This window comes from Diuraphis noxia, unplaced genomic scaffold (genome assembly GCF_037042655.1).
Source record: "Diuraphis noxia isolate RWA-SAM2 unplaced genomic scaffold, SU_Dnox_SAM2 contig0002, whole genome shotgun sequence".
Classification (NCBI taxonomy): domain Eukaryota; kingdom Metazoa; phylum Arthropoda; class Insecta; order Hemiptera; family Aphididae; genus Diuraphis; species Diuraphis noxia.
The window spans coordinates 27,189,799-27,205,665 of record NW_028301712.1 but is presented as its reverse complement, the minus strand read 5'-3'; the positions used below and the strand labels follow the sequence as shown (position 1 = coordinate 27,205,665).

Sequence of the window (15,867 nt, the reverse complement as noted above, 5' to 3'; positions counted from 1 at the left end):
TATAGGGTTCTGGGTTCTGCGCTTTCAAGGACTATCTTATTATCGTCATCAGATCCCTTTTTCGGTCTCCTATTCTCTCTAATGCATACATGAAGGCCATAGGCGCCATTATGATTACGATGTGTTGGCTCCCAGCTGCGTGAGCGTGACCTAATTACGTTAGTGTTGTACATATTATTAGATTCTGAACGAAGTGATGAATGTATTGATTTTACAATGGTTGTGTGCTTTTTTTTTTTTGTGTCTGTGTACAGCATAACTAGTCGAAATAATACTTAAATTTCAAACTTTGTCAAAAACTCAAAAGTAAACATTTTCCAACAGTTTTCAAAAAAAATAGAGAAAAACAAAAAAAAATCACAGAAAAACGGGAATTTTTACACAAAACCAGTTTTCGACCAAATCGATTTTTTTATATGGTTGTAATTCAAAAACTTATCACTGTAAATACTTGAAATTTTCACCAAATGTTAATGTTAGAGTTATCTATATACAGTTTAATTATCACAAATTTTTGACTTTTTTTAAGTTATTTATAGACCACTGAAATATTCAATTTTTTTGAGAATTTTTTTTTTGAAGTGCCGGTAAAAAAATTTTGGACGAACAAAAAAAACTTGAAAATTTAATACAAGGTTCTTTATGAGTTGTTCTTATTGTAGCTAAAAAAAATTAAAAATCGTGATTCACTATTTTTTTTTTATAAGCGTTTATAGATCAAATTTTTATGAAATCTGTCGAAAACGCGAAAATTTGCAATTAATTTTGAAGTTGAAAAATCATAAAATGTTTGCGTTTATAACTAAGGATTAAAAATACAACACTAAGTTTTCTATAAGTTTTCCTTCAAGTAGCTATAGAAAAAACTCGAATCATCATTATAGGAAAAATTTTAAGTGCGTTTGAATTTTAAATTTTTACGAAATAGCGTAACGATAACGATTTATCCTGAAGCGATTTTAAATATTTGTTATTATTCAAAAAGTATAAGTCGTAGGATACTTGAACATTTTATCAGTCATTTAGATTGGCGTTTTTTTTACATGATTTAATTTTCAAAATATTTTGACTTTTTTCGAGATATTTATAGACAACTGAAATTTTCAATTTTTCTGAAAATGTCTTTTGAAGTGTCGATAAAACTTTTTTGGCCCTATCAAAATACTTGAAAATTTAATACAAAGTTCCTAATAAGTTATTCTTATAGTGATTAAAAAATTATAAAAATACATAGGCACAATTTTTTTTTATTAGCATTTATTGAAGTTCAAATATTGACTTAATACGTAAAAATTACGGCAATTTTCAAATTATCTTAGATAGAAATTCATAAAAAATTTTCTTTTTAAATTTAAGATTTGAAAATTTTTAATAATCTATAATATACCCTAGACAGATAAACCATCTCCATTCTCCGTTCAGAATCGTTTTTCGTATACAATGATACCTATCATTGCATTCAAATTTAACCTACCCTAATCAGAGGTCCACCCCACTCCTTAATGTACAGCAGAGCGATACCTACTTAACCGCTTTTTTTATATTGAGGTCTAGTAAGTACTCTTGTTGGGTATGACTGTTCCACGTTTCATGCACACAAAATATGAGCTGTTATTTATTAAATTTAAGTTTACTTATTACAACAATAAGTAAGTTCTTTTATCTGTTTGCGTTTCATAAGTAAATATAAGATAACTTACTGTAAAGAATGAAAATCACGAATGATGATTTATAATATTTGACATTTTTGGATAGTTTTAGATAATCATTGGTCGTAGACGATAGTGAAAATAGAACATATGACTAATTACTTTTAACCGAGCATCACGGTTTTGGCTTATAGATGTTTTTAAATAATAGTATAGAAAAACAGAATAGGAATTGTTTAACTTTTAAACAAAAATTACTCAGGAACTAACTAGCATCTATTCTAGGTATACCAGCGCGTCATAGCCATATTAAAAACTAGTATATCCTAAAAAAAAAAATACTGGATCCATCCAGATTCTAGGACATATCTTCAATCTCTTTTTAATCATTCTAGAACTATTATAGATCCAATTTTGGTCAGTGTTTCAACTCGTTACGGTGAGTTGTGATTAATTATTCATTCATATTAAAAATTATAACTTGTGAACACTGAACAATATCATAATGAAGTTATTAATTTAATGTTATCCAGATCCACTGATATTAAACATAGGCCATAGCTTAATACATTTAAAAACAAGTTCAATCATGATTTTATATGAATTATAAAAATATGAAATTTTTAAATTATGAACGCGAAAAAGGTAATAATTATAAATGATGTGGCACAGATGGGTCACAGGTATCGCCGGTATCGGTGATACTCGTTTGCGCACAGTACACAATTTTTTACCTGTAAACTGACAACTCGTTTGCGTCCATCGAAAAACGTGAAAACCCAGTTAATACTAATTTTAGATCGCTAAGATATGGTATATATTCCAGTGCTGAGCACCATATCCGGATCATCCCGTATCCGGATTACTGATCCGGATTGAAACAAAAGTGTCAATCCGTTTAATCCAGATTAAAAATCCAATGCGGATTAAAATATCCAATCAGGATTATGATATAATTCCGGTATAAAAATAAAAATATATAATATATAGTTTATAGTTTTTATAATAGTGCTGAGCATTACCATTTCTTCATATGGGTTATTTCCATTATCGCGACATACATATACTTCTTAAAAGTAATTGTTGAAAAATGAAAAAAAATATTAATTTATTAGAAAAATCAATAAAATAAACTTAAACACCTTTGCTTTTTATTTCAAAACCGCATGGCGTTAGATATTAATTGCGTACATACTATATACACCCACATAAAAAATTCATTTTTTATTAATAAAAATAGTAAATACCAACTTGTTACTTTCTAAATCCTAGCTCCTACAACCGTTTAGGTAGATGTCTAATAATAAATTGTGAAAAACTCGAAAACCCTGGTGTATTTACTATTAGGGGTCTTATAACATTGAGTCGATTGTCAATATCAGCTCTTATCACTATTATTGTAATAATTTAACTTTTTAAATTTGATTATTGTATTGAAATTATGATATTGAGTTTGCTGAAATAAATAAATAAAATAAAAAAATAGATCTGAGATCGTAATTCGTATTATTTAGGCTGATAATAATGAAAAAATTGCTGATTATCTCAAAAACAATGAAGCCGGATTGAATCCGAAATCCGGATCAACGGATTGATCCGAAATTCTGATTAATTAATTGTAATCCGTAATCCGGATTGGTCAAAATAATGCTCAGCACTATCAGTACCTATATAATATTAAGTCACATGTGGACCACGGAGGCACGGACTAAGATATCTTAGTCTGCGATGTGGACATAAATACATAATGTGTGGTTGACGGTTGACAGTTGTGGACCTAAGCCCTAAGGTTCACTCACTCACTCTACTATGGTTAGGGCACTTGGTTTAGGCCGTTTAGGCACTTCTTTAGTGCCTTACTATGGTGATTGATACTTGTAAGTTGTAATCACGACGAAACAGCTGATGGTCATGGAAAATTCAGTTGAGGTTTTTTATCAGCTTAAAGAATTTAGAAATTGATAAGTGATAGTTCACTGCCTTACTTACTCGACTACTCCTGCCAAGTATAAACTTCAAAATAATTTACTGAAATTTTTTTGTTTGTCGCTTTGTCCTTCAAAATGTCTTACAAATATTTAAAAAAAGTAAGTATATCTTTATTTCTTGAAACAATTGCGTTTAAATTATTAATTAAATTAATTATTATTTAAATTTGTTACACATGTTTGCATTTAAACTGATAAACGCAACTTATAAAAACATACAACATTACAATTATTAATAACACACTAATGAACTTACCAGCGGTTTGCCCAAGTTTATTATTTGTATTCCAATAAGTTATTAATTAATGCAAATACTTTTTAGACAACTGGTCTCACAAGACTTAATGTTGCAAAAAATCCTCACTATACTCTAGGAGTATTGTACGGAAAAATTCTGAGGACTTTGCGTAAAATGCCAGAAGATGCAGCGTATCGAAAATATACTGAACAAATAATAAGCAATAGAGCCAAAATCGTTCAAGAAGTATTTATATCAATATATAATTGTAAATAAAGTTTATAACCTACTCATTTTTGATTTAGACCGTAGCAGTAGAAGATTTTGAAAAGAAAATTAATTGTGGACAAGCTGAAGAATTAATTGTACAAGCTGAAAATGAATTGGTCTTATCCAGGCAGATGTTAGCATTTAAACCATGGGAACCGTTAATCGCCAAACCAAGTGCTGACCAATGGTCCTGGCCTCCATCAAAGTAACTTGTTTAAATATCGTAAAATAGTTTGATTTCATTTTGTTAGATTATTTAAATATGTATTCAGCAAAATGTTGAGTTTTTATTAATAAAGTGATACATAAGGTAATGCTTTTTATTAAATAATTAGTAAATAATCTATGTGTAAAGTGTACTTAAATATACTTAACAATTTAATGTGAAATAAAAAACATGTATTATTTAAAAAATAAAAACAAAAATATAATTCTTGCAAAAAATAAAACAATAAGTGTTAAAAAAAATGTTAGAAAATATTTTATGTATAAAATAAAATTAATGGTAAATAATTACATACCAAATTATCTTAATTAAATTCATATGCAAATGAATTTATTTAACAGTAACAATAATCAAAATATTAATCTACAAATGTAATTATAAACATTAATAAAACTTTAATGAAGCTGAGCATTCTTCTCACATTAGTCTGCAATAATAATCATGCAAGACATAAAAGTTGTGTTGAAGTAACTTATTGGGATTCTAATTGTGTGGATGGAACATAACTAACAACTTCTTCCCAAACAAGTTCTATAACATAAAAAATATGAAAAATGTAATCAAAAATTAATTAATTAATTATTTTATTAATATAATATAATATTGCTTTTATGGTGACCTTTTAACAATGACAGTTTAGATGAGTGTACCTATGCCTAGTCATACATAAACAAAGCTCATAAATTAACATTCAATAATTCAAGTTAGAAAAAAAATATACACTGTTAAAAGAATGGAATTTCAGGCCACTCGATAAAAAAATAATTTATTCTAAAGATACATACAAAAACTAATAATTTTTATTAAAAACTGTATTTTTTCAACTACACCAATGTTAGAATGACGATAAAAACTTTACTTAAATTATGAAAAATATAAAATATTCAAAATAAGTACTTCACCTTTCCATTTTTCTACATTTAATTCCATGTCTTCAAAACTTTGATCATATGGAGGTGAATTTGGTTCATCAGATGGATCAGCATATTGTGCCAGATACGGATGTGCAAGTGCTTTTTCAGCAGTCATTCTTTTATCAGCGTCCAATTCCAACATTTCTTCTAATAGTTTAATTGCTGTCCACAAAATAATTAATTATGAACTAACACAGTAGTCTTAAAATTAAAACTTTACCTAATGGATTAGCTCCTTTGAATACTTCAGCAAAATCTTTTTTCGGCATTACTGGTAAAGACTGTATATATTTTTTTGCCTAAATATAAAATTAAATCTTAAAACACAAAATATTGATTTAAGCAAACGTTACCACAACCAAATAAATGACAAATTTATGACACACAAACCTCCGAACTTTTAATTTTATTTAAATATTCATCGGACGGCATTCCACACAAAACTAATACACGCATTAAATGATTCACATCTAATTTTAGACGCTGTTAAGGATTATAAGCATTCAAATTATTGTATATGGCACTTACCGATTCACTGGATATCTTTTGCATCAGTTCATTCGATGGGGTGCCTAATATTTCCAAAATCAAATTTAATTGTTGTATGTCTTTAAATATATTATAAGAAAAATATATTCTATGTTAGATTTTCTTCAACAGTAAATTAGTATAGAAGACTTATAATTATTTAAAAGGATACGATCTGTGCCAGGAAATAATGTCCTTCCAGTTAAAAGTTCAGCCATAATACAGCCTACTGACCAAATATCAACTATAGTTAAAAATAAACAAATAAGTGAAATTAATAACTTTTACAAGGAGTATTACAAATATTGTAAACAATAAATTATAATATCACTTTTTTATGGCTTATCAAAATCAAGATAAAAATATCAAATTAATGAGCTAATGAATTATATGAGGTTCAATTTTTATTTAAAATAATCAAAAAAGCAATTTTAAATTTCATAATTGACCGTGTTGTGACATGAAATGAGACACACTTCCATAGTACTTCCACTCAGCTAGACTGTATGTTAAAATATAAATATAAGCCTATAATATAATAAGTCACAAATTCTGAATTAATAACTGTTAAGTACATAAAATGCATTATGCTAGCATAGTTTGTATGTTTATAGCGCATACAATACCATATCCTAATAATAACGCTATTGCCTATTATATCTGTATACACATCTTAAAATAAACAAATCATCTCAAGCACTATTACTACCGTATTTCAACACTTATATTTAACTCCCATTAATGAGTATTAATATCTTCCACATTTGATATTCACCACTCAAAGTTTTGAATCTCAATATATTATGAAATTCAGTCAATTGAAATATTAAAATTGATGTTTATCATAAGACATTGAAAAATTAAATGTAAATATGTTATAAATATATGTCTATAAACTAAACCTGTCTGATTATAATGCATCCAATTTAACATTATCTCAGGTGCTCTGTACCATCTGGTAGCCACATAACCAGTCATTTCACTTTCAGTTGGCCGTGCTAACCCAAAATCTAATATTTTTAGCTCGCAATCTTCATTTACACCAATATTTGATGGTTTTAAATCCTAAATAAATGTAACAGAAATAAAATGATAAATAGTATTCATTGTGTAACAGGAAGATTTGATAAATTAAATAACTTTTATTCTAGTCAATATTTTTTTAATATATAATTTATTAACATTTATGTTTTATTAAATATAATAAAACATTTTTGGGGGGGTGAAGTGGCCGAGCGGTCTAAGGCGTCGGTTGCGATGCACGTAGTCGCCGGTTCGAATCTCGGTCACGGGCGGCATCGCTCTTTGGGCATTTTGCGATGTCTGGAGAGAGAGGCCGCCGGCCCCTAACAGGGCATGGCAGAAACCCACGGGTACCCATTCAAAATTTTGCCAAAAAAACCCACGAGAGTTAAAACCTTACAGTACCTTCCCCTACTACAGTTCCCCAGGCTAATGACCTCAGTTGTCAATGCCCTAACCATAAAAAAAAAAAAAATTTATAAATTTGATGTAAATCTTTTTTGAAATTTCAAAATATCGAACTTGGAAATATAATTGTTTAGAAAAATATAGACTGTAAAAACATTTTAAATTCAATAAAGTGGATAACACACTAGACGATTCAAACACGCGTCTCCACACGTTTCAAACGTCGCGATTAATCGCCTAAAATTAAACATATACTTTTATATGGACTTATTCACATATGTAAATGAAACCCGCGTTCATTGGCGTTCAAACGCGCCGAAACGTTCATGTTTAATTTTGAGCATAAAGCGCTGATAAACATGTCGACACGCTTCTAATGTGTAAGGAACGCGTCTTCGCGTCTTAAAATTGCGACGTTCGAATCGCCTAGTGTGTTATCCACTTAAGTATACATTATTTTTTTATTTTCAGTGTTTAAAAATAAAAATTAATGTTATTAAACATTTAGCACAAATGTCAATAAATTATAAAATAAAAAAATAAAAATAAATATTAGTTAAACAAGTTATTTCATTTGCCCGGTCTTCCGGTTATATTCTGTATAATACACCAATAAATTTTACATACTCTATGGATTATACCAGCAGAATGGATATACTTCAGACCTCGTAAAATTTGGTAAACAAGAAATTGGACATGATCATCAGATAATTTTTGTGTACGTATGATATTATTCAAGTCAGCTCCCATTAAATGGGTGACCATATACCTATAAGTAAAATATTAATATTAAGAATACACAACTACACAAGTTTTATATTATACATAAACTTACAATTGATTAAAATTATTCATAGTGTTTGCAGGTGTGAACACGTCTAATAATCCAATCACCTAAATATTAAGAACATACGGTTAATTTTAAGAACTTGATTTTTTAAAGATATATAATATTCCCTCACTAATAAACAGAATATGAGATTTAAAGTTCTTGAAAACTTTGTAATAAATATGCAAATAAATTTTAAAAAACAATCATAAATAAGCTAAATAAAATCAGATCTCCCAAAATCTTATAATTAAATTCAAATATGTGACTTTTTAAACTGCATTAAGATAATTTATCTTTCCTCATTATGATAAATAAAAATGAAATTAATACATGAACATACACAACACAACAATCAGCGCAACCGAGAAGTCTGGGTTGTAAAAATTTTAATATGTTACAGTGAGTAATTTAAAAATGTTGATGTTTGAGTGACCTTTTTAAATATCCTTTGATGCATTAGGGCAGTATTTAATCAAACCATTTTCCTTCCCATTTTGATAATAAACTTTGAATAACACAACCGAAAATGAAAAGATCTGTTTTTCAAGTGGTTAGATTCACTAAAATACAATTTTCTCTCATGCATCATTTATTTTGTTTTAAAGTAAGTGTTTTAAATTTTAAGTACAATATTTGGTGCACTACAATATGTAATAATTAACATTAGCACTTCAACAAGTTCACATATCCAATATTCGAGAAACTCATATTTGTGCCATAATTATTAAGTTAAGGTTGATTTAATATACTTACATTATATTTTATCTTTTATTACTATTGTTATTTTTTAATGTATTATTATTAATTATTATTACCATGTTAAAATAGAAAAAAAAATATTCTTTTGACATCCATAGATGAAGATAGCAAGAAATATTGTATCTTATAATAAAAAAAAAAATTATCTTAGACATTACTATTTTTATCTTTTGTATTGTATCATACTCACTAAAACAATGTATAAACAACTAACCCTAACACGTAACAGGTAAGAAAAATTTGCCCTAATGCATGATGTTCACACAGAATTTACCAATCCAGCATTATTGTGTATCATTAAATCAATGATACATATTGTACTAAATGAGTTCATTGTTTTACTGTTCTCCTTCTACAATTTTTGGTATCAATTATTGCTAATTGATAATTTTGTCAGTTAATCACTTCCATTTATAATGTTGAATTAATTTTTACTTAACAAATGTATTTCATTAAGTATTAACCATTATGAGTGGTATTTAGTATACAAAATTTGCTATAAACTAACAATTTTTGTCTTAGTTTAGGAAACATAAAATATGACAATCCTCCATGTAAATTTTAAATCACTAGCATCAACTCAGTATTAGGTGATATAATACATGCCACATGGGCAAAATTATATTATAAACACATGTTTCGAAAATAATGTATAGAAAAATATCAGTTGTGGCTACTACTAAGTACAAACTGCATTCAAGGTAGAAAATATATTTAAATTTAAATTTCTAACCTCTCTTCTAAGACTCTCCCGGATAACCCTCCCCGTCGACTAAAACGAAATTGGCCTCGTGATTTACTTCGCTAAATAAAAAAAAAAAACCCAGTTTGAGGTAGTGTTAATGGACGCACCCTTCATTCAAACCTCCAAACCTTGTAAAAAAATCTCAAATTTACTTATTGTGTTATTATTTTACAGATTGTAAATACATTTATATATATATATAAAAAAAATTTAATTTTAAAAAAGCCATCAATAAGGTCACTGTTTTCTGTATTATAGTAGATGCAGGGCATATCTTGTCATTAAGGTTACTAACGCATGTGTTAAATTTAATTTTGATGATAATCATTATATATGATTAAAAACGATTCTGAGTGGAGAAGTTCAACTTTTTGGTAACCGAGGTGAAAAATTATTTTCATAATATTAAAACTATAACATATATAACTATAACTATAACAAATATTATTCTTTTTGTAATTTTCAGATTATTTTGAAATGTCTGGGAATTTATAACTTTTGAATTTTTGATCTCTCAAAGTTAAATTGTACCAACCATAATAAGTCTTCAGATACTGAAACAACACACACTTTTGTATAATAAATACATTAATGCTCATAATCTAAAACCAAAAAGAAGCATTTTACTAACAACCAAAAGAGTAAAAAATATAATCATATTTGAAATATTTGATATTGTAGTACCTAACATGACACACATTTCAATGGCACTGTGCTAAAATTTAAGTAATTCAAAAACAAAAGGGAAATACTCTTAATTCCAAATCCTGCTAATAACTAGTGAAAAAAAAATTATAATTGGGTATTGGGGTATTTGGTGTCTTATAATAATAATTGACATTGGAGAATGAAAAAATTAACTTGTATGATATTCTAGTAATTCAATTTTATAGTATGTTTGTTATAAACTAAGTCAATATTTTTATTTTAAATGTTTAATACAAAATTATATTATAAACACATGTTTCGAAAAGAATGTATAGAAAAATATCAGTTATGGCTACTACTAAGTACAAACTGCATTCAAGGTAGAAAATATATTTAAATTTAAATTTCTAACCTCTCTTCTAAGACTCTCCCGGATAACCCTCCCCGTCGACTAAAATGAAATTGGCCTCGTGATTTACTTCGCTAAATAAAAAAAAAAAAACCAGTTTGAGGTAGTGTTAATGGACGCACCCTTCATTCAAACCTCCAAACCTTGTAAAAAAATCTCAAATTTACTTATTGTGTTATTATTTTACAGATTGTAAATACATTTATATATATATATATAAAAAATTTAATTTTAAAAAAGCCATCAATAAGGTCACTGTTTTTGTACATACTTTATATATTTTACAACAAACATCTATAGTGTAAAGTTTACACTGTAAACATAATTATTAAATTATGATCATATATTGGGGTAGAATGATAAGTTAAACTCCTAGAGAATATGTTTAAACCTACCCATAAAAAAATAATTAAAATACAGTTCTTAGTGATAATACATTTAAGTACTATGCCTGAAAAATACCTATGTCTTAATGTATTTATGTAGCGTAAAAAATAGTTTAACAATTTATGAATTAATATTAAAAAAGACATACATTTTCATGGTTCATGTGTTTTAACATGCGAAGCTCACGATAGGTACGTTTAGCGTGAACCGCTGACTGGAATGGTCTGGCAAGTTTTTTGATAGCAACTTTCAGCCCAGTCTGATTGTCAACAGCTGAGCTAAAACACAAGCAACAAAAAAGGGATCATGCACTTAGTTGAAAATAAGAATACAATTTAAATAAAAATTAATAGGCAATATTCAATACCAAACTTGTCCGTAGGCACCAAGACCAACAGGAGTGAGCATTTGATACCTATCGGGTACTTCCCATTCAGTCTTGTTAATTTCGATTTTGTAATATTTCATTGTGAAACGCTGGCTTAAAATCTGAGACGGACCTATGACTATAAATTATAGTATTATAACAACATAATAAAATAACTGTACCGATATAATAATATTGTGCACTAGTACTATTGAAATTTGAAGCTTATCAAAGTTATCAAATAAACGTGATCCTCACGATATGAATGAAAACGATTATTATCGAATCATCTTCAGTTATTATGAGTTGTCGAACAGAGAGCTGTGGGAGTGTGACTGCCGAAGTGCCGACTAGTGCAGTAGTGCGAGCACTGCGAGCGCCGCAGTGCTGCTGCAGTTCTGACTGTTCTAAGCCGCCTTAACACCTACCTATATAGTTATTCGAGAAAAAGAAAAGTTTTAAGATTATGTTTCTGAATTTACGGACTGTGATTGGTGGACAAGTGGACAACGCAGTTCGAATGTGGGCTTTCGTGTCGCCACCGAACTAAGATATTACGATTTATAATATTGTGATAAATTCATAACCTGCAGCTGATAACGGGTTTAATTGACATTATATGCAACAACAAATAATAATGAACAGAAAAACAATAATGATTATTATTAATTAATTAGTAATTAGTAATTACCTTTTACCATAACACTTTTGAGTCTTGACTTCTTGAGGTTTCGCTCTAGTATTGACGTGAAACCCGTGGTCTGGAGAGTTGTCGTCTATCTGGCGTCTACGGTCTACATTAAAACGAAAACTTCACGTAATTTACCATTTATATCTCAAATCATAACTCAGGACAAGTGTAAGACAATTAATACATTAAAAAAATGTGTGTAATTTGATAAGTACTAAACAATTTTTAATAATTACCATTAGACAATATTCATCAAACAATGGCTATGGCCTATGGTATTGAGTAAGTGTCGACAAAACAACTCACGACTACTAGGAAATTGCGAAAAACTAGAACTATCTTCGTAAAATACCAACAGAATACAGAGTTAACATTCGTCCCATCTAAACAAAAGTTTGACGTTTATCGATTACTCGATTGCCTTAACACATTAGTAGTGTTTAGTGCATTACAAGATAATGTATCTTTAACTGTGTACATAACTGAACGTTATCAAGTATCACCGATTTCGAAGGTCAATTATATACAACTCATTTTTACTCAATATTATTATTTATTAGGTTATTACTATTCGAAATCGAAAAGACGAAATTCGAGGGTTCCTTATCTTCCGTTCGTCCACAATATCTTTTATCTGTAACAACGTTGAGTTGCACGCTAACTGCGCACGCCACGCGCTAAAATTCTAAATTGCCTACGTGCACGCTTAGTCAGACACTCGCTTACTAATGATAAATCGCTGTTTTTCAATATTTTTATCTCAAACGTTATATAAAAATACGTCTTTAAAATATGGAAATTTTAAGATTTTTTACGAATTAATTAATACTATTATTATTTAAAATAAAAACTAGAGTTCAATACGGCCTATTCTATGATGTCTGAGAACTTTTCCAGTCATTTTTATTAATACAATACATCATACCACCCCTATAAAGTTACCATTGTGTATTTATTCACCTATATATCATATAGGTATGCCATATTGTAGTTGTATACGTATACCTATTATTTAGAGATAGAGGTGTAAATATTATATAGCTATTAAATTAGTTTAGGTACTATTTTCGTTATGCGTTATAAAATTAACTAATCCCATTGATACTTTTCTTTAAGGCAGATATTTTTCCGCCATTGATTGTATAAATAATAAATGGTGATTTTCAATTTTGTACATAATTTTAGACTTAATGGTAACCTTATTAGTAACTTATAAAGTTATATCGTTCAGCAATACTACCGCAGTACCGCAAGGTATCCCGTCAAAATAGCGAAAATATAATAACAGAAAAAAAACCGTGAACTAAAAATAGCGAAAGCTGTTTGGGCGAATCTAGGTAAAAGCGAATGACAATAATATCGACAATGTATATTTCGAATACAGCACGATTAAAGGTATCTAAATATCTTAACTCTTTAGTCGTGGTTTAGTATATAGTTTAGTTTAGTTATAGTAATCAAGTATTCGAGTGGTTAGTGTAGTTCGCGCGTGTTACTTAATTACGTATATAATTTTTCACTAAATGCAAATAATATTGTATAAATATTAATATGGAATACGTACTCGACAATAAAAATAAGAAATTGAAAATGTATGATGGATAATACATTCAGAGTGGAAAAAACTATTGAAAACAATGTATTTAGTGACGTACGCAGAAAAAAGTTTCGGGAGGTGTTTTTGAAACTCAGTTGTTGAAAAGTAGAACTTTTTTTTTAATAAACATAAGAAATTTTTTTAAGAAAATTAACTATACTTAGTACTTACAATACTTTTTTAAAATATAAACAAAAAAATTACAATATTAAATCCAATTTTTGTGAAGTTTTAGCCATTATGTTAAGAATATCTTCACAATTAACTTCTATGTCTCTATGTACATTTAACAATGTTAATCCATATTTTAATCTTCCTTCGCCTGTTTTGTTACGTAAATATACGTTTTCAATCTACGAAGGGAAGAAAACGAGCGTTCACTTGTAGCTACGGATACTGGGAGCGTAGAACCAATACGCAAAAATCGATGAACATGTCATCAATACAGTCATGTCGTATAGCTTAGGCATTTCCCTATTCCTATTCTATTCCTATTCTGTGCATATTTTAGAATTATTTTATATCCACGTCAATACACAATAGGTAGATTCTTTACTCTATGAGGTAGAATTGTATTTTATTTATAAATTTGTTAGTATTACATTTTATTTTGCTTTAGTGGGTTTTTCATAATCACAATTTAATATTAAATAAACAACCATACAAAAAACCAAATATTTCGGGGGGTGTTTGAACACCCAAAACACCCCCCTGTGTCCCTGTTAAGGTGTATATAACGCCATTGTAAAAGCCGAATGATAGTCAAAAGCAAATTTATTACTAAAGGGCCGTCACTCCGTCAGATCATTCACATATGGCTGATGCAAGTAAACTTCATGCAAGGTTCGTAATAGCGAATATGAAAAAGAAGCTATTACACACAATAATTACGCCAACAAATAATAAGTTCTACACAAATAGTAAATACAAACTAAAGTCGTGGAAACAATGCCATCAAAAAGTTCGATTAAAAATACACTTTACCGAATTTGCAAAAAGAACGACTAGCTGTGTTCCTACGGATCCAAAATCACTTTTTACACTATTGAGTGTATTTTTGAAGACAATTTATTAGCATAGAGCGCCCAAAGGGCAAAGATTCAATAGTCGATGACGACTGTTTTTAAGGAGTTAAATATAGGCAATTTTCTATATAGCTTGTCGTTCCAATATATAAAAGTGCAAAACTGCATATCTGCATAACAGCGTTTTTTATTTAACCAAATAGTGTGCACAGAAATTTCACTAGCAATACACAAGAGTTGCATTCAATTTTTATTAATCGAACAAGAAAAAAACATAATTATCAGATATGAATAATATATTTTAAATATTAGATCAATAGACCTATACCTACCAAACTATAGTGGATTTCCGTAATATTTTTTTTAGGTAGGTATAAGAAATAATAAGAAATAATAAAATATAAAAAGTAGGTACAATGATATAATAATGAAATAAAAGCATTACAATTACATTTTTTAAATAATTAATAATTATATATGAACTGACTATATATATATAATATTACATGTGTATACTATATAATATATATACCTATACATAATAATATAAGATACATTATAATTATAAATGAAAATTGAATAGACAATTTTGTATTTTCGGACTTTTTGTCCGACACTAAAAATGTGTTCGGCAACCAAAAATGAATCCGGACTTTTTGTCTCCGGACTTTTTGTCCCCGGACTTTTCGTCCGGGAATCGTTAATAAGAGTTTAATATATAAAAAAAAAAAATGGAAAATTCATATATAAGTAAACTTCTTGACAAGTGTCGAATTCAAATATGATTTCAGAAGCTTTATTTTATTAACAAATGTCATAATATGGGTCATTTAGGTAGAATAACCAAGACGGGATCCCCTTAAAAATAAATTAGCTAGGTCAATTGTTCTACATTTTTATGTAGCAGCAACTACCAAATACCAATAGTCAATACAGAATGTTCTTACATCGTGTATATATTGTAAGTTTATAGGTAATCAAAAAACTGTGTAGAGGAGACTTATTAATATTCTTTATATGTCTATGGCACAGAGTATATAATTTCTAAGAACATAATATTATATAGGTCTGAGCAGATGCATCCATAGTCCATAGAACTTATTGTATACAATAAGGATCGATTATGGCTCAGCGGTGTCATCGCCCCAGCAATTATTATGACC

At 28.5% G+C, this 15,867-nt stretch overlaps 2 protein-coding genes across 5 annotated transcripts; one reads left to right on the top strand and one right to left on the bottom strand.

Moving 5' to 3' along the window:
- Window positions 1-3,574: 3,574 nt before the first annotated feature.
- Window positions 3,575-4,459, top strand: ND-13B (NADH dehydrogenase (ubiquinone) subunit ND-13B). Its single transcript, XM_015508683.2, has 3 exons — window positions 3,575-3,736; window positions 3,960-4,121; window positions 4,181-4,459. Exons 1-3 carry the CDS (start codon window positions 3,713-3,715, stop codon window positions 4,352-4,354), a joined length of 360 nt encoding a protein of 119 aa, XP_015364169.1. The 5' UTR covers window positions 3,575-3,712; the 3' UTR covers window positions 4,355-4,459.
- On the bottom strand, window positions 4,413-12,544 carry LOC107162001 (mitogen-activated protein kinase p38b-like). 4 transcript variants are annotated; one of them, XM_089218917.1, is made up of 13 exons: window positions 12,319-12,535; window positions 12,083-12,185; window positions 11,650-11,819; window positions 11,392-11,530; window positions 11,173-11,302; window positions 8,080-8,138; window positions 7,872-8,013; window positions 6,716-6,878; window positions 5,986-6,057; window positions 5,814-5,893; window positions 5,506-5,584; window positions 5,274-5,447; window positions 4,413-4,902 (listed from the first exon to the last, which is right to left on the bottom strand). In XM_089218917.1, the coding sequence occupies exons 4-13, from the start codon at window positions 11,490-11,492 to the stop codon at window positions 4,844-4,846; spliced, it is 1,059 nt and encodes a 352-aa protein (XP_089075043.1). In that variant the 5' UTR covers window positions 11,493-11,530; window positions 11,650-11,819; window positions 12,083-12,185; window positions 12,319-12,535; the 3' UTR covers window positions 4,413-4,843. The 4 variants fall into 4 exon arrangements, with proteins under 4 accessions (XP_089075043.1, XP_089075042.1, XP_089075041.1 ...); XM_089218916.1 differs by having other exon boundaries at window positions 11,601-11,819; window positions 12,319-12,533; XM_089218915.1 differs by lacking the exons at window positions 5,814-5,893; window positions 11,650-11,819 and adding an exon at window positions 5,676-5,755 and having other exon boundaries at window positions 12,319-12,544.
- Between the last annotated feature and the right edge of the window lie 3,323 nt (window positions 12,545-15,867).